Source organism: Anabrus simplex, chromosome 9, assembly GCF_040414725.1.
Source record: "Anabrus simplex isolate iqAnaSimp1 chromosome 9, ASM4041472v1, whole genome shotgun sequence".
Classification (NCBI taxonomy): Eukaryota; Metazoa; Arthropoda; class Insecta; order Orthoptera; family Tettigoniidae; genus Anabrus; species Anabrus simplex.
The window spans coordinates 123,966,549-123,985,449 of record NC_090273.1 but is presented as its reverse complement, the minus strand read 5'-3'; the positions used below and the strand labels follow the sequence as shown (position 1 = coordinate 123,985,449).

Sequence of the window (18,901 nt, the reverse complement as noted above, 5' to 3'; positions counted from 1 at the left end):
GAGTCACTCAGGTTATATTTGTGAGGTATAATGTAAGTTATGATAGGGCACAGCCAAGCTTTTAGTTTTATGTAAATGCTGATATCGCGATAACCTCAGGATCTCCAAGTCTTACGTTGCTTTGAAACACGGAAACATGATATGGGGTGCCATGATTTTTGAACGCCCATCAAAATATGACTTTCTTCATCGGAATCAAACCCGAGATGTTGGGTTAATGAGTCGGACAATCCACCACTGATCCATTGAAACAGCTAATATAGGCAAGCATATACGTTGTATTTCCATTGCTTCTGTCTTGTTTCTACTACTGAATGCATTGACAATAATAAAATGACATTCAATTACTTTGCTTTACGTAGCAGGATTAAGGGAAGCCTCTGTGGCTCAGGCGGCAGCGCGCCGGCCTCTCACCGCTGAGTTCCGTGGTTCAAATTCTGGTCACTCCATGTGCGATTTGTGCTGGACAAAGCGGGGGTGGGACAGGTTTTCCTTTGCGTACTCCGGTTTTCCCTGTCATCTTTCATTCCAGCAACACTCTCCAGTATCATTTCATTACATGTGTCGATCATTAATCATTGCCCCGGACTAGTGCGACAGGCTTCGGCAGCCGGCACAATTCCTATCCTCGCCGATAGATAGGGGATCCATTCATTCCATTCCTGACCCGGTCGAATGAATGCAAACAGGCTGTGTATTTTCATCAAGATCAAGGAAAATGTGCAGAATTTTACATGCGGCATCATCATAATGAAATGGCATATGGCTTTTAGTGCCAGGAGTGTCCGAGGAAAAGTTCGGCTCGCCCAGATGCACGTCCTTTGATTTGACGGTCGCAGGTGACCTGCACGTCGTGATGAGGATGAAATGATAATGAAGACGACACACACACCCAACCCCCGTGTCAGCGAAATTAACCAATTATGGTTAAAATTCCCGACCCTGCCGGGAATCGAACCCGGGACTCCTGTGACCAAAGACCAGCACGCTAACCATTTAGCCATGGAGCCGGACATTATCTTAATATCTCTATAGAATAAGTTTAAGAAACGTATTTGAAGTAGCCATCCATAAGGAGTAAGGCTACCCTGCAGTTTCTCCCCTCCCCTTTTCAGTATCTAGAAAAAGCGGCAAAAAGGAAATCAAAGGAGAATTCATAAAGGGAATCATAATCCAAGGAGAGGAAAACAATACTCTTGAGATTTGCCGATGATATTTTTTATCTGAATTTGCAGAAGACCGGGAGAAATTGCTTAATGATATGAATACAGTATTGTAGAAGGTGAAAATAAACAAATCCAAAATTAAAGTAGTGGAGTCCTATCGAACAAAGTCAGCTTATGCAGGAAATATTAAATTAGGAAATGAAGTGTTAAAGGATGTAGATTAATATTGTTACTACCGAGCAAGTGGCCGTGTGCTTAGGGTCGCACAGGTGTGAGATTACATTCGGAAGATAGGGTATTCAAATCCCATCTTGGGCAGCCCTGAAGATGGTTTTCCATGGTTTCCCATTTTCACACCAGGCAAATGCATGATTAAGGCCGCAGTCGTTTCCTTCCCACTCCTAGACCTTTCCTATCCCATTGTTGCCATAAGACCCATGTGTGTCGGTACGACGTAAAAAAATGGTCAAAATAAATAAATATATTGTCACTTGGGTAGTAACATAAATAATGATGGCAGAAGTAAGAAGGGCATAAAATGAAGAATAAAGCAAGTAAGGAAGGCCTTTCTTAAGAAAATACATTTTTTCCCTACGAATATTGACGTAGGAATTAGAAGGATATTTTTGAAGACTTTCGTCTACAGCAGGGCCTCTCAAACGCCTAAAATCTCACGCGTGCAAACTGCGGCGCAGAGTTCCTGTACACAGTGCATCGGTCCCACTCGGTTCGGCTTGCACCAACGCTTCGTCTCTGGGCCACTCGGCTAAGTTCGGCTCAACTCAGCTCGGATTTGGAGCGCTACGGAGCAAGTGAGGAAGAGGGAGACAGGCGGAGCGAGCGAGGCAGTCGTGGAGAAAGAGAGAAACAGCGCTATTGCTCCAAATCGAGAAGTGGGAGTCTGCACTCTGGTCAACCAAGCGAAGTCGTCTTTTGCATCGTGCACAGTGCATGCACCCTGACAGGCCCTGGTCGAGAGGGTGGCATTGTATGGAAGTGAAACATGGACGATAACTAGCTCGGAAAGAAAGAGAGTAGAAGTTTCTTAAATGTGGCATTACAGAGAATACTGAATGTGAGATCGGGAGATCAAATCACGAATGAAGGTATACTGGATGAAAATCATGAGAAGAGAACGTTTTGGCGAAATTAGACCAGGAGGAGAGATAGAATGATAAGTCACATCTTAAGAAACCTAGGACTTGTTCAGTTAGTTAATGAGAGAAGTATAGGCGGTAAGAAGAACAGGGTAGACAAACAGATTAGCGTAGATGTGGGATGCAGTGGTTACCAAGAAATGAAAAGGTTAGCACAGGATAGGGTGATGTGGAGCGCTGGATCAAACCAGTCTATCTGAGTGGCTCAGACGGTTGAGGTGCTGGCCTTCTGACCCCAACTTGTCAGGTTCGATCCTGGCTCAGTCCGATAGTATATATTTTGCAAGTTGCTTTACGTCGCACCGACACAGTTAGGTCTTATGGCGACGATGGGACAGGAAAGGGCTAGAAGTGGGAAGGAAGCGGCCGTGGTCTTATTTAATGAACAGCCCCAGCATTTGCCTGGTTTGAAAATGGGAAACCACGGAAATCCATCTTCAGGGCTGGCGACAGTGGGGCTCGAACCCACTATCTCCCGAATACTGAATACTGGTTGCACTTAAGCGACTGCAGCTTTCGAGCTCGGTGATAGTATTTGAAGGTGCTCAAATACGTCAGCCTCGTGTCAGTAGATTTACTGGCACGTAAAAGAACTCATGCGAAACTCAACTGCGGCACCTCGGCGTCTCAGAAAACCGTAAAATTAGTAGTTAGTGGGGCGTAAAAACAAATAACATATAATTATTAAACCAATCTATCAACTGATGACCCACGCAACATACATCATTTGAAATATATATACTTTCGGAACTGTTATCGTCAATGGCAGGATTGTAGCCACGGATCTGAGGTAGCACACAGTCAATTGCACACTCAATAGTTCTAGTTCACTATTTACACAGAGACTGAATACCAGGAATGTACATTAATAGTGTCTAGTATCCCATTGTTTAGGTTGAGCTACTAGGCTGCTGTATTGTCATCCTGACTATGAAATACGGCCCTTGTGAGTCTCAGGTGCGACGTTACGTACCTCTCAGTTTGATTACAGTGACACAGTTCATCATTTGAGCAGTACAACACATATAGCGCCTCGGGGAGACTAGCCTGTTTGTATGCACCTCGCCACGTCCCAGACTGACATCCAAGAGTTACACGCGCGCGCCTGTCTGATTTCCACGAGCTATGCTATCTGGTTTCTTGTACAGTTCATCTGTTGGATAACCGAATGGAGTACTGTAGCACATTAGAGCACTTAAGGACAAACCCTGAAGCACATGATAAGCAACCCGCAAAGTGAAGTAACTCTTACGTACTTTGGAACGAAGTGGTAGCTAGACGAACAATAATGCAGTGGCGTTTGCTAATTTGTAGACAAAATACTGGCTACCATTTATGATACGTGTTTTATCTATCTATGTATATAAAACATTAACATGTATGTTTCACAAAACTCAAGCTCTTAAATCAGAGGAAGTTAAAAGTTGGTGTTTATACCAAAATCTACCAAATCGTCGCAATAATGCAAGACAAATCTTGCGTTTCTTGAAATGTCAACGGAAAAATATTAATTAATTAATACGGTCACCCACTTTGTTTTGCCATCCATACCATGGAAACCACGAAGATGATGTGCCCTCTACTCTCTATTTACGGCGTTGCCTAGGTCACAGAGCCTCCCTTTGCTGTCAGCCATCTTTAAGGCGGGTAATGTGCTTTTTCTGCATAGCGTTGCCTAGGATACTTCTCCTGGCGCTGCCTATATTGACCGCAGATGCTGCCTATAAGACTGAAAGTCACGGTTTTTCTCAAGCAAGCAAGTTCTATGGCTTAGAATTTGATTGCTGGCGCTGCGCGTATAAGTCGAGATCGTATCATATGAGTTTTGTATTGTACCAGTAAAATAGCCCGACTTTATGAATTAATATTAAAGTTAGCACGAAGTATATCTCAGGGGAATACTGGGTGATTTCTAGCTAGGGCTTGGTACAGGAGGCAGGGTCCTATCTACAATAAAATTTTAATTAGATTGAATAATAGTTTTTTATTCAGAAAATGCATTTCAAAGTGCACATCACCTTACTGTTGATAGTCCCTGTCTTCAATATCGCCTTTTGATGACCTGTGCTGCCAGTTCACCAGGCTGAACGGGGCTGGAATACGTTCAGGAAGTTGCCAATATTTCGATCAGATAAGGCCGGAACACCCATGTTGGTTTGATATGGGTTTGAATCTCGAACTTCCGACGTTCTGGACAATCTCCGACGTTCTCCGACGACCTCCGACGATGTTGCGGGGTAATCACTCGTCACATAACTTTCACGAGTGTCTAAATTTACAGTCCACTGACACTTTGGTTTAACAGCACTGTTTCATTTAATATGGTTGGGATATGCCGTCGAATTCACTCTTAATCTTGTAGATAGAATTTATAAGTTCACTCAAGATGAAAATGCGGGTAGCATCGAGATTGGAAGAAAATAAAGCACAGTTCATGAATAGAAATAATGAAACTGAAAATTGTTCACGCAATTGGCACAGTTCGTAGTGATTTTCCACTAAATAAAGGAGCACTTGACATTGAAAAAATGTATGACTACTCTAGAGTTTATCAAAGACACTGCTGTCAGTCATGAAATAATACTAAACACTTTGACGAAGAACTAAGTTTGAAATGAAAAGTACAGTTCGTTGTTAGGCGCACTTGACATTAAATAAAATAGGTGACTGTTCGAGAGTTTATCAGACACTGCTGTCAGTCACACACAAATAATTTACACACTTTTCGGAAGAAATAATACACAGTTTTGTTTGAATTGGATAAAGAACACAGTTTGAGTTCGGAGTGAAACCTTGGTGTCGTAGCACACGATTATGGTAATCACTTGCATTAACATTCATGTGAAATCCGGACACTTTCATGAAGGCCCTTGTTCATACATGAAATTATGCTGACTGATATTTAACAAAATGTCACGGTTAATAGTATAACATAGTAGTGTCACACTGAAATTAATGATATGTTTGTTCAGAGATTAAGTTCTGCTGACTGAGATTTAAAAAATAAATATCCATTTCCTAGTATATCGCAGTAGTGCCACATTGAAATTAATATTGATTCTGAGACTAAGTTTCACACAGGTAACGTGGTAATAAACTCAGTTCCACAAGAACGAAAGTAAGTTATATCGAGAAGTTTGTACATGCGCACAGAATATAAGCTCAACTCAGCTGTTGTCACCTAGGTCCAATACACGACTTGTCATAATCAGAGTTCAAACACGCGCAGAGATGATAAGTTCAACTTGATGGATATAATCCATGTCAATTATAAAAAGACTTGGAATAATTAGGACTTCAACACACGCCAATATTCTATGTTCAACTTCGACTAATAGACCCAATGTCCATCATAAAGACGTTGTTACTTAGAGTTCACACGCGCACAATTTATAATTTCAACACGACTGTCAGAATTTAAGTCCCACATGAAGACTTTGAATATTCGAAGATAGCCTCTGTCAGCACTTCTACGAACACTGCAGCGTGGAGAATCAGGCTGGACGCCCAGCTATGACTGTCTGATCAGGGTCAAGTGTGCTCAGCTTATATTCAGTTTGGGGTTCCTACGTCATCAGATAACGTGGTCCCTTTGAAGCGGATTATCTCGTGAATCCCTCGACGGAATTTTCTTGAGATTCATTATTTGAGACGTTTATGTTATCCTCAAGTCCCTGCGATTACTATTAGAGAGGTTTTGAAATGTTTTCAATCGAATGTTCGCGAAGGCGTGAGGTTCATATCCAGAACATACCAGGCCATGCAGGCTACACGTGGCGTCAGGCGGATAGTCTATACTGTCCCTGCAGCTACGTCACACACACAGCTGTCGCTGGCTCGCCTGCTCGCTCCTCTGAACGTCTTGCGTGATGATGAAGTACAACTAATAACAAAAAAAACGGCATGTACAGGTCGTAACCGGTACAGTATCTTGCAAGGAATTGCCGCGCTGAGCAATATAATGTAGATTGTGATAAAGTCGTTGGTTTTATTTTTTTTAATCGTACTAATATAGGAATGAAAGTTATGATGAAAGAGAAGACCGTTTAGAGACTGAAAGTCACGCTTTATTTTCAAGTAAATCGTAATGTTTTGTCTCTTACAGTGAATCGTCGAGCTCATAAATAATATAGATATAGTGCTATAAAGCCGTTGGTTTTGTTTCCTTTGCGATTTAATCATGCCTCTACGACGTGCTAATATAGAATACAACACGGAAAATATTAAAGACTACTCTTACTACGCAGTAATGAAAGTTGTGATGAGAGAAAAGACCGTTTAGAGACTAAAAGGGAAAATCAGTCTTTGAGGAGAGAAAATGAAACTTTCCTGGAACGAAACGATTATCTCAAGATTGTGAAAGACATAGGTCCCAAAGAGAGAGAGAAACGTCTGCTGATAGAGAACAGCGTATGCTCAGAGATCGCACCAGGCGTGAACAACAATATCATAATGTGATTAGAGCACGTAATTATAATTTTGTTATCTACAGTAGAATCGTAATTCATTGCTGAACATTCTAACCGTTTACTTGATACTGTTCTTGATATAGAGGAGGTGGTATATTATCCAACTGAATTTTTGAATTACTTGACTCTTCCTGGAACTACTGTCCACAAACTGATTTTAAAGGTAGGTTCCCCTATGTTATTGCTCCGCAACCTAAACACACAAAAAATTATACTATGGCAAAAGATCGCTAATCAAATCTTTAAAAACAATTCTACTAGAGTGTACGATCCTCACTGGGTGTAGAGCCGGTGAAACTGTTTTGATTCCTCGAATTCCAATGATAAATACCGACCTACCGTTTTAGTTTAAAAAGCTACAGTTTCCAGTAAAGGTATGTTTTAGTATGACCATTAATAAAGCACAGGGTCGTACTCTAAACGTTAAGGTTTATACCTCAACGTTGAATGATTTTCCCATGATAAACTATGTGGCCCAGTTATGTGTTACTACCAAAGAAAATGTACTTAGGTTAGCCCCAAATAGAGTCACGTAACGTAGTATGTACGGGAGATATTTAATATGTAAGGTCACTCGTGCGAAGCCGGCGTGGGTCGACTAGTATTAAAGAAAAAGTAATGATTACACTATTTTACTTTGATTTTCTTTTGCATTTCCAATTATTATTATTAAGCGTATGGAATTTACAGAATGGACAAGTATATACAATATTATACAAAAGAAAAACCTGCAAAGAATACAAGTTAAGTAGGGAACAATTACACATGAATATCTAAATTGTTTATCCACTGCACTTGGGATACTGAGACATCAGCAAAGTCTTTTCGGTCTCCACCATAAGCACGCAGAGGGCATTCGTCCATTATATGATGTATGGTCTGGACTAAAGCACCACAATCACACGCTGGAGAGTCCCTGAAGCCCCACTGGTGAAGGGAGAATGCAGATCTTCCACAATTTGTGCGGAACCTGTTTAGTGATGCCCACGTTCTTCTTGGCAAGCTGAAACCAGCTGGGGCGTGGTTTGGATTAAAGAGGCTTGGCCACTCCGGAGCTGTACGAATCCATTGCTCTTTCCATTCCTCTTTTAAATTGAAACCAGCATCCATTAGATTATTAGCTGTTTTCATCGGTGGCTTACGGTATTTCAGCCTTTGTCTCCAGAGATCTGCAACATCTCTATGGATAGGTAGAGTTGGATTGGACATGATCTTATTATATTCTTGAACAAGGGCTCTTGAACGTCGCAGGCTTGGTGGAGCAATGTGGGACAGGACTGCCAGCCAGTGCGTTGCAGTAGGCTTCAGAGTACCAGAGATGATACGCATGGTGGTGTTAAGTTGTACATCGACTTTCTTCACGTGGCAACTGTTAAGCCATGCTCAAGAGCAGTATTCAGCTGCAGAATACACGAGGCCAAGCGCAGTACGTCGTAATGTGTCCGCTGAAGCACCCCATGAAGTTCCACACAATTTAAACAGAAAATTATTACGTGATCTCAACTTAGATCCGAGGTTTTCAAGATGCTTTCTATAAGATAGGTTTCGGTCAAGCGTTACCCCGAGGTACTTTGGGTTAGGATTGTGCTTTAGCACTGAGCCATTGAAGCGTACTTGGAGTTTTGTATTAGTCAACTTGTTGTGGAGATGGAAGCAAGCAGATTCTGTCTTATTCATACTGGGTTGTAATCTCCAGTTTCGAAAGTAAGAGCTAAGTGTATCCAGGTCAGACGTCAGGATGGCCTCGGCATGGCTGAGATCTGGATGTTGAATGGCAATGGCTAGGTCGTCTGCATAAGAGAATTTTACTGATTTTGTCTCAGGAATATCTGATATGTAGAGATGCATTTCCAATTATCTCGCTAATATCTAGTCAACTTAAAATAAAGGTATTTTTTAATTGTTTACATGTTTTAGATGTTCGTCAGTCAAACAGGATCCGTATATTGAGTTTGCATAGTTTGCTATTTGCTTTACGTCGCACCGACAGAAATATGTCTTATGGTGACGATGGGATAGGAAAGGCCTAGGAATTGGAAGGAGTCGGCCGTGGCCTTAATTAAGGTACAGTCTCAGCATTTGCCTGGTGTGAAAATGGGAAACCACGGAAAACCATCTTCAGGGCTGCCGACAGTGGAGTTCGAACCCACTATCTACCGGATGCGAGCTCACAGCTGCGCGCCCTTAACCGCACGGCCAACTCGCCCGGTTTGCATAATTTGGAAAACTGCTCGCGCATATAGGCAGAAGCGAACATAGTCAAAACTGAATCTGTAAATAATTTGGAATTCATATGATTACCAACTTAAAATGTTTGAATAAATTTATTCCTACTTTACTGTGATAAGGATAATCCACAGCCTGTTTCCAGTCATTCGGCCGCGTCAAGAATTGAATGAATGAAACCCCATCTAGCAGCGAGGATAGGAATTATGCCGGCTGCCAAAGCCAGTCGCACTCCTCTGCGGTAATGAAATGAAATGATGTAGGAGAGTGTTGCTGGAATGAAAGTTGACAGGGAAAGCTGGAGTACTCCGAGAAAAAATCTTCCCCACTTTGTCCAGCACAAATCTGACATGGAGTGACCAGAATTTGAACCACGGAACGTAGTGATAAATGTTGCAAACTTTGAACTGGGAAGACTTGGGATTAAAGAGACGAGATGCTAGACTATGCGGTATGTTTCGAGCTGTCAGTGGTGAGTTGGCGATAATGACGTAGGTGTTGGTGTGGGAGTTACGGGGATGTTGGGGACAATACAAACACCTTGTCCCTGAGCTATAGGAATTAACCATTTAGGGTTAAAATCTGTGACCCCGCCGAGAATCGAACTCGGAGACCTCTGAACCGAAGGTGACGACGCTGACCATTCAGCCAAAGAGCCGAACATACAGATGTTTAAAAAAAGTATCATTTTGCGCAGTTATTAAGTCGCGGTTTATGATACGAAGGAATGAATGATCCCTGAACTTATGCAGGACCGGGCGAGTTGGCTATGTGGTTAGAGGCGCGCGGCTGTGAGCTTGCATCCGGGAGATAGTGGGTTCGAACCCCACTGTCGGCAGCCCTGAAGATAGGTTTCCGTCGTTTCCCATTTTCACACCAGGCAAATGCTGCGGCTGTACTTTAATTAAGGCTACGGCCGCTTCCTGCCCATTCCTAGGCCCTTCCTATCCCAGCGTCGCCATAAAACCAATCTGTGTCGGTGCGACGTAAAGCAAATAGCAAGAAGAAGAAGAACTTATGCAGGGCCATCTCTTATCGTTCGCGCGAAGTTTTACAACCACTTGTGGTTTTGGATGTTGGATGAGGTGATAATGACGTAGGAAGAAGATAAAACCCGGTGTCGAAACGTAGTCTACTCCTGTCGAATAATAACAAGAGGTCTGCTCAAAGCTTTACTTATCCATCCGACTGACGAATCACCACCAACAGCGTGAAATGCCCTCACTCCATATGAAGACTGGGGACAGGTTTAGAACTGAAATCAAGCTTTTGGCTCGAATTATAGTGATGAAAAAAATGTATACCACCCCCTCTTCTACTTTGCAGCTCAACGTTCACATGGTGAACATATTTTTTTATCGACGAATGGATCTCGAACCGCCTAACCACGGCGTCACACCATACAGGCTTGAAGACTAAACTGTCATGGTCGCCAGGTGGGCTGATTATTTTTTTTTGCTAGTTGTTTTACGTCGCACCGACACAGATAGGTCTTACGGCGACGACGGGACAGGAAAGGGCTAGGAGTGGGAAGGAAGCGGCCGTGGCCTTAATTAAGGTACAGCCCCAGCATTAGCCTGGTGTGAAAGTGGGAAACCACGGAAAACCATTTTCAGGGCCGCCGACAGTGGGGTTCGAACCTACTATCTCCTGAATACTGGATACTGGCCGCACTTAAGCGACTGCAGCTATCGAGCTCGGTGGTGGGTTGATTAAAGGAGTTAATTATACGTAACGCCGTGTAAACAAAAGACTTGTTAAATTTAGTGTATTTCAAAGAATTGGAACAGGAAAAATGGTACTTTCGGGCAAAAAGGCCGTTGTGTTAATTTTTCTTTCTTTCTTTCTTTCTTAATCTGTTTACCATCCAGGGTTGGCTTTTCCCTTGGACTCAGCGAGCGATCGCCTCAAGGGCAGTCCTGGAGCGTGAGACTTCGGGTTGGTGGGATACAATTGGGATAGAAGACCAGTACCTCGCCTAGCGGTCAAACCTGCTATGCTGAACAGTGGCCATGTGGGGGATGGGAAGATCGGAAGGGATAGACAAGGAAGAGGGAAGGAAGTGGCCGTGGCCTTAAGTTATGTACCATCCCGGCATTTGCCTGGAGGAGAAGTGGGGAAACCATAGAAAACCAATTCGAGGATGGCTGAGGTGGGAATCGAACCCCCTCTACTCAGTTGAACTCCCGAGTCTGAGCGGACGCCATTACAATCCTCGTACTACGTTTGAAATTTCGTGGCAGAATCGGGAATCGAACCCGCGTCTGCGGGTGTGGCAGATAATCACATTAACCACGACACTACACATGGGGACGTGTTTATTTTTACTTTTTATTTATTTATTCAATCAACCCTGCAGGCTTGGTTTCCCCCCGGGCTCAGAGAGGGATCTCGCCTCTACCGCTTCAAGGTCAGTGTCAATTGGTCACGGAATACAATAGGGGAGGAAGACAAGTACCATACCTAGGCGTCTTCACTCGCTGTCCTGAACAGGAGCCTTGTGGGGGATGGGAAAATTGGAAGGGATTGTCAAGGAAGAGAGAAGGAAGTGGCCGTGGCCTTAGGTTAGGTACCATCCCGGCATTTGCCTGAAGAAGAAGAAGAAGTGGGAAACCACGGAAAACCACTTCGAGCACGGCTCTGGTAGGAATCGAATACCCTTTAATGAGTTGACCTCCCAAGGATGAGTGGACCCCGTTCCAGTCCTTATATCACTTTTCAAATTCATGGACAGGGCCGGGAATCGAAACTACCTCTTCGGCGGTGGCAATTCATCACACTAAACACTACACCACAGGGGCGGACCATCTCGTGTTAAACAGACTGAAAAACTTGAATGTTTCTTTCACTGTCGACACCGAAAGCGCGTACAATGTACATTGTTAAACAGACACCGAATGTCATTAGAATGCCGCTCGATGTCGATAATTGTGTGTCAAGTGGGTTGAACATTTGTATCGAGGAGCATATTGTTTCTTTCAAGAGGAAGAATATATCCTCTTGCTTCTCTAGACTATATCCGATCACGATATGCAGTGGCAGTGCAATAGTGGTGCTGTGTAGATTCCTCGTCTGGGCATTCATCTCGCGTAATGTTCCATTATCTAACGCTTAGGAGTTGCTAGGTTAAATGCAATACTCCATTGTCTAGCTTCCACGGGCTACCTGCCATTTACACCATTCTGCTTAATGTCGTTTGCCGTCTCGTAGCTTGGTTTGCTATTCACTGTCCTGTTATACGCATTACAAGATGGCATTGTATTAGGTAATATTACTGTGGCTTTCATTACAAGTCCAGAGCTGAAGTGCAGAATAGTCTGGATATTCAATCTAACCCTGCGGCTATAATAGTTTCAAATCAATCATGATGATTGAAAAAAGAACATATTAGATTTTAAAGGAATCCTGTCCGCCTTTGTGGTGTAGTGGTCAGTGTGATTAGCTGCCACACCCGGAGGTCCGGGTTCGATCCGCGGTTCTGCCACGAAATTTGAAAAGTTGTACGAGGGCTGGAACAGGGTCCACTCAGCCTCGGGAGGTCAAATGAGTAGAGGTGGGTTCGATTCCCACCTCAGCCATCCTGGAAGTGGTTTTCCGTGGTTTCCCACTTCTCCTCCAGGCAAATACCGGGATGGTACCTAACTCAAGGCCACGACTGCTTCCTTCCCTCTTCCTTGTCTATCTCTTCCACTCTTCCTATCCCCCACCAAGGCCACTGTTCAGCATAGCAGGTGAGACAGCCTGGGCGAGGTACTGATCATCCTCCCCAGCTGTATCCCCCGACCCAATATCTCACGCTCCAGGACACTGTCCTTGAGGCGGTAGAGGTGGGATGCCTCGCTAAGTCCAAGGGAGAAACCAACCCTGGAGGGTAAACAGAGTAAGTAAGGAATGCTTTGAAGTCAATGGCTCAAAAATGAGAGTAAATACACAGACCTTCAAATTGAAAAAGAATGGCAGTAGGCTGTCACTTTTGTAACGGCCGCAGGGTTTTGAAGGTTTCGTAGACTTATTAGAAATAGAAGACAAATATTATGTGTATAATAAATTGTTTGCCTGCTGCAATTTCCTGATGGATACAGTACTTTTGTATCCATCTCTTGGCACAGGCCAGAGTAAAGTGTAGCTTTCACCGAAGTCCCAGTCTCATCCATGACTGTGACAATATGGAAGCTGCTGAGGTATGGGTAGTGCTGAATAGTGACATTCAGAGCACGACTAGTGCATCTGAGTGTTATGAAAGGTGTCTCATAGGGTCAGTCGTGCTGCAATAGCACTTTCTGACCCAGTGAGGAAAGCACTGGCAAATTACCTCACTCCTTGTCTTGCCTAGTACCCCTCATTTTGGTGCTGCCATTGGTTTTTGCGGTTTCCTTATAACCGCATAACTTTTGGTGGTGCTATTTGAGGATCCAACCAGCCTCTAGGCTGATGACCTAACAGACAGACATAATAAATTGTATTCAGTAGAACGTTTTACACTTGGAATGTGGGTAACAACTCTGTGTAGTATGGGTCTTGTAACGATTGCAAGCTTTTGAAAATATGAAATGAATAAACGGTGACTAAAATAAGTGTAAATACCAAGACTGGGCGCCACCTGTAAAACAATTACAGGAATATATAACTATGTAGAGCAATGAGTAACTCCCTCTCCCAAGGCGACGGTCATCAGGCTGACGAAGCTCCAGACTTACTTTATAACCTTACCTGTTTACCCCTGAAATTAGATTTGGGTAGCATGCCAGGTTCATCCATAATCTATTGATAAAAGATTCACTGCAAGTTTCCTTCCATGACTTTACTCCCAAAATAAATAAAAATATATATAAATTACCTCAATAATCATCACTTGATGAGACCAACACCTGTTCGCCGTTTACAAAGGGCAAATATACAGACCACTAAAAACCACATACAAAAATAAATCATTTTATGAGACCAACTCGTGTTTGCCGCTTATACAGGCAAATTACAAACATCTTTAAACCACCATAAAATTATTTTCACTATTTACATTTGTCATACCTTCAGGTAAGAGTCGTACTGCACTCTACTGTTGCAGAAGAAAAGCCTAATCCGGTAAAGAAAAGTACGATGACTTTCTCTACGTACGGATGCAACCTTCTTTACGAAGAGCATCCCAAACCTTATCTACACACTTCTTCATCGACGTCTTGGATCCTTACCGATTGCTGCACCGGTTAGTGTCACACCTCACGTTTCTCCCACCGAAACAGCATGCTCGGCCGACGATGAATTACTTTATGAAGAAATGTAGAGTTGTTCAAGCTGAACAATAGAAGATCGCAATGAAAACTGCGCAAAATATGTAGCTCCCGCGCACCGGTCCGAATGAGACGCACAGAATCAGCATCAGAATCAGAATTAAAATCAGAGTCAGAATCAGCATTAGAATCAGAATCAGAGTCAGAATCAGCATTAGAATCAGAATTAGAATTATAATCAGAGTCAGATTCAGCATTAGAATCAGAATCAGAGTCAGAATCAGCATTAGAATGACTTGCCACACACGCGTACATGCTTATATAGGCTTGCTACACGTGGTTATAGCGTCCGGAAAAGTTTACTCTCACAGGCACATCTTCACGCGTCACTCAGTCAACCCAACCTCGCTTAAAACAAAGCCCTCGTATTGGCTGTCGTGCGTCTGATGTGACATCGAACGTCCATTCACGTACATCCACATTGATCCACTCCAATTCTTCAGCCTAAACTATCTGCCGTACCCCGTGTTTCCAAGTCACTTTGTTGCAACACATTCAACAGACTCCAACCGTCCTTCCCGATATAGTCGCTGTTTTCCCGGTTGCACAATCCTTACGGCTAGGCCATATTTACAGACTCTTACCCAAACAGAATTTTTTTTTTTTTTTGCTAGGGGCTTTACGTCGCGCCGACACAGATAGGTCTTATGGCGACGATGGGATAGGAAAGGCCTAGGAGTTGGAAGGAAGCGGCCGTGGCCTTAATTAAGGTACAGCCCCAGCATTTGCCTGGTGTGAAAATGGGAAACCACGGAAAACCATTTTCAGGGCTGCCGATAGTGGGATTCGAACCTACTATCTCCCGGATGCAAGCTCACAGCCGCGCTCCTCTACGCGCACGGCCAACTCGCCCGGTCAAACAGAAATTTATACAAAATATAATGATGCACATATGCAATATTCCCTAACTACACATTCTTCTTATAATATTAAGTTTTTACATTCTAAATAAACAAAATTACATGATTTTAACATTACAAACTATATACGAAAATTTCCTAATCTATACATTTGGGGATCGTACATACGTACGGTTAGAGTATGTGATATGAGAAATAAGGCACATAATTTAAGAGTTCTGGAGTAATATTCACAACGACACCCCCAACTGAGCGCGCGAGTCTTACAACCGAGTATGTGTGTGACGTCACATACTTAGCACAAGTGTGGCCTTATATGAAGCGCTATTTCATGAAAACTACGATTAAGATTTTCAATTCTTTTTGTAACACGTAGTCTCCTTTTTTATCTGCCAATTGTGACAAAGGGGCTCCGCTAGAGTGTATCTTTCTCATGCATTTTTTACAAACTTCATTGCACATTTTCTCAACAACTAATTAAGTTACATGAATCTATGATGGTTTTATAATACTATTATAATACAGGAATTTACAAAAGTACCGTTTTGTTTGGAAGAATTAATTTTTTAATACTCCATTTTTGTACTTTTGGAGGTGATGTACAGTCAATAATTCACACACTACGAGGTATAATAAAATTTACCTGTGTTAAAATACTCACAGAAACGTAATTTCAAGGCTGTAAAAGTTTCAGGAAGTTCATGCCGGTAGTTCCCGAGAAAAGGTACATGAAATCTTTTAAAAAGTAAACTTACGGGAAACTGTAGTCAAAGTTTCAATGCATTCCAGAACATAGCTTGAGTCGTCTGGATAGGTTGATTACAGCTTTCTCATTAGTTTTCTTCTCTTCTCTTGTGCCTTCTTTCCCCACTTCCTTCATTGCTTTCTCTGAAGCCCTAACCCTTCTATTGTCAAGTTTGTACATGGCTCGTATGGTGTGATACCCAATGCTAATACTAACTTTCTTCAATGCCTCACATCTTGACAAGTTTACACTCTTAAAAGAAAAACTGTTTTTGGAATTCTTGACCAAATAACACTGTTGATGTACTCATTCCTCATGTAAACACTTTTTCAGTAACTGTACATCAGATAGGTCCCTGAAAATAGGCCTAAGCTTCTCTATAACAGCACATGGAAAACTATCCTTGTGTACAAATCTTTGACCTGCTGGTTGTGCTTTGTTTTACTTACACCATGTATCATTTCCTTTGAGGAAGAGTCCGCGGTTCGGTGCAGAATCAGCTGAAGCAATGGTGCGAATACTGCCACGCCCGCACTGCTTTCTCTTAAATCGTTTATCTAAAGTATTTCTAGGTTACAAAAATATATGTATTATACACCAAATTAAATAAGACGTTCCAAAAATTCATAATCAGCAAAAAAAAAAAAAAAAAAAAAAAAAACCGAAAAACGAGTCCGAGGGAAAAGCCAACCCTGGAGGGTAAACAGATTAAGAATAAGAAGAAGAAGAACGGCCGTGTGTCCGTATATTGACAATTTGGGCGACATTTTCATTCCACCATCCGGAGCCCCTTTTTAAAATGCTATTTGTTCGGGGCGTCGACCTAGAAAGTTCTTTTGCCCCTACTTGCACCATATATATGTGAGGAACCTGCGTGTATTTTGTAAATGGCGGAAGTGTACAGTGTTGAATGTGAGGAAAGGAACGTCAAGGACGACACAAACACGCAGTCCCCACAACAGGCCAATTAAAAACCCCTGACCCGGCCGGGAAACGAACTCGGGCCGCCAGGTGACAGGCGGACGCGTTGCCCCTTACACCGCGGCCGAAGTCCCTTAAATCGTAAGTTAAATACTCTCGGTGATATACGCGTTCTACTCAAACACTGAAAGCGTCTTAACATTTTTATTTCCATGTACTCGTTGTCAAGGAACGTAAGTCTACGTTAAAAAACTACAAAATAATTCATATTTCAAAAGCAACATACATCTATATAAATAAAATCGTTACGACCGTGTGGTCCGCCGCTGTGGTGTAGTGGTTAGTGTGTTTAGCTGCCACCCCCGGAGGCCCGGGTTCGATTCCCTCCTCAACCATCCTGGAAGTGGTATTCCGTGGTTTCCCACTTCTCCTTCAGGCAAATGCCGGGATGGTACCTAACTTAAGGCCACAGCCACCTCCTTCCCTCTTCCTTGTCTATCCCTTCGAATCTTCCCATCTCCCCACAAAGCCCCTGTTCAGCATAGCAGGTGAGGCTGCCTGGGCGAGGTACTTGTCATCCTCCCCAGTTGTATCCCCGACCCGATGTCTGACGCTCCAGGACACTGCCCTTGAGACGGTAGAAGTGAGATCCCTCGCCGAGTCCGAGGGAAAAGCCAACCCTGGAGGGTAAACAGATTAAGAAGAATAAGAATAAGATGAAGAACGGCCGTGTGTCCGTATATTGACAATTTTGGCGACATTTTCATTCAGTTATTCGTTTCGGGTGTAATAATGACCATCGGCGTATTTTCTTTAGCTTTGGTGTCTGTTTGTCTGCGTTGTTATAACTTGAAAACTACTGGATATCTCTCTTTTTCCTAGCGTTTATCCCAAAGTATGGGGTCCATTGTTTTGCTACATCTCCTCCATTTCGTCCTATGGCGGACATCTTCAGGTTTTAAACCATCGTCGTGCATATATATATATTTCTACCTAAATTCATATTTAAAATCCACCTGTCCTTGGGTAGGCTTTAGGGATAATATTGATTCTAAATCCATGAACTGACTGGCGGTTTATACGAAACCGAAACCGCGATTTTGCACTCTCCAAAATATACACAACCAAACTTAATGGAAATCTACCTGCCTTAATGAAAATCAATTTCTGAACTTTTTTATTGCGTGCATCATTTCGATACGAGGATTAATAAGGGAGATGTCATTAGCGGACCGTTTTTCAGTCTAACTTCGAGCGGACTTTATAAAGCTTCTTTTTCGATTTGTCTGTCCGTCCGTTCGTTGAGTTCTTCTAACTGGAAAACTACTCTATATATTTCTACCAAACTTTATATCTCTCCTTGGTTAGGTATTAGGGTCAATATTATTTCTAAATCCCGGATTGGTTTGGTGGTTTATAGGAAGCCAAAAGAGTGATTTTACCCTTCCACAAAGTATACATCGGGCCGATGACCTTCGATTTTATGCCCCTTAAAACAACAAGCATCATCATCAACACAAAGTATACATGACCAACCTTCATGAAAACTATCAGCCTTAATGTAAATCAATTTCTAAAATTTTTTTTCATGGGCACCTTTCCGATAGAAGGAAGTTATCATTAATGGACTGTTTTACAGGCTATCGTGTCATTTGAAGTTGGGTTGAGTGGTTTAACTAAAGAACCATTTTACTCTTTTCGATAGAACAGATTATAAGGGAGGTTATCGCATACGATTGGTTTCATGAGTCTTCAGCCATAGTATCACTCCCGGTTTCAAATGAAAAAATATATGTAACCGAGAAATAGAGAGAATTACGCACAACTTTGGACCAGGAACTGTACTGTTCAATAACTCAGTGATCTACCCCATATGTCTCCACTTTGTTCAGCTTTATTGTACTTCACGTTACTGCCACGTACATTCGTAGAAGCATATCAGCTTAACATACCGTATTAGACGTTTGAATACAGGCATGTAACTTCGCTTAAATTCATTAAGGATCGTGAAATCAATTACCAATTCCCGTGCGAAGGACGGGTACATATGCTGGTTACATATTAAAATT

At 42.6% G+C, this 18,901-nt stretch overlaps 1 protein-coding gene across 1 annotated transcript in view; it reads right to left on the bottom strand.

The window, feature by feature from the left end:
- Positions 1-14,561, bottom strand: part of LOC136880901 (uncharacterized) — a 497,467-nt gene extending 482,906 nt beyond the window's left edge. The window contains exon 1 of the mRNA XM_067153431.2: positions 14,366-14,561. Coding sequence (XP_067009532.2) covers positions 14,366-14,561 — 196 coding nt within the window. The remainder of the gene's footprint in view (positions 1-14,365) is intronic.
- Positions 14,562-18,901: the final 4,340 nt, after the last annotated feature.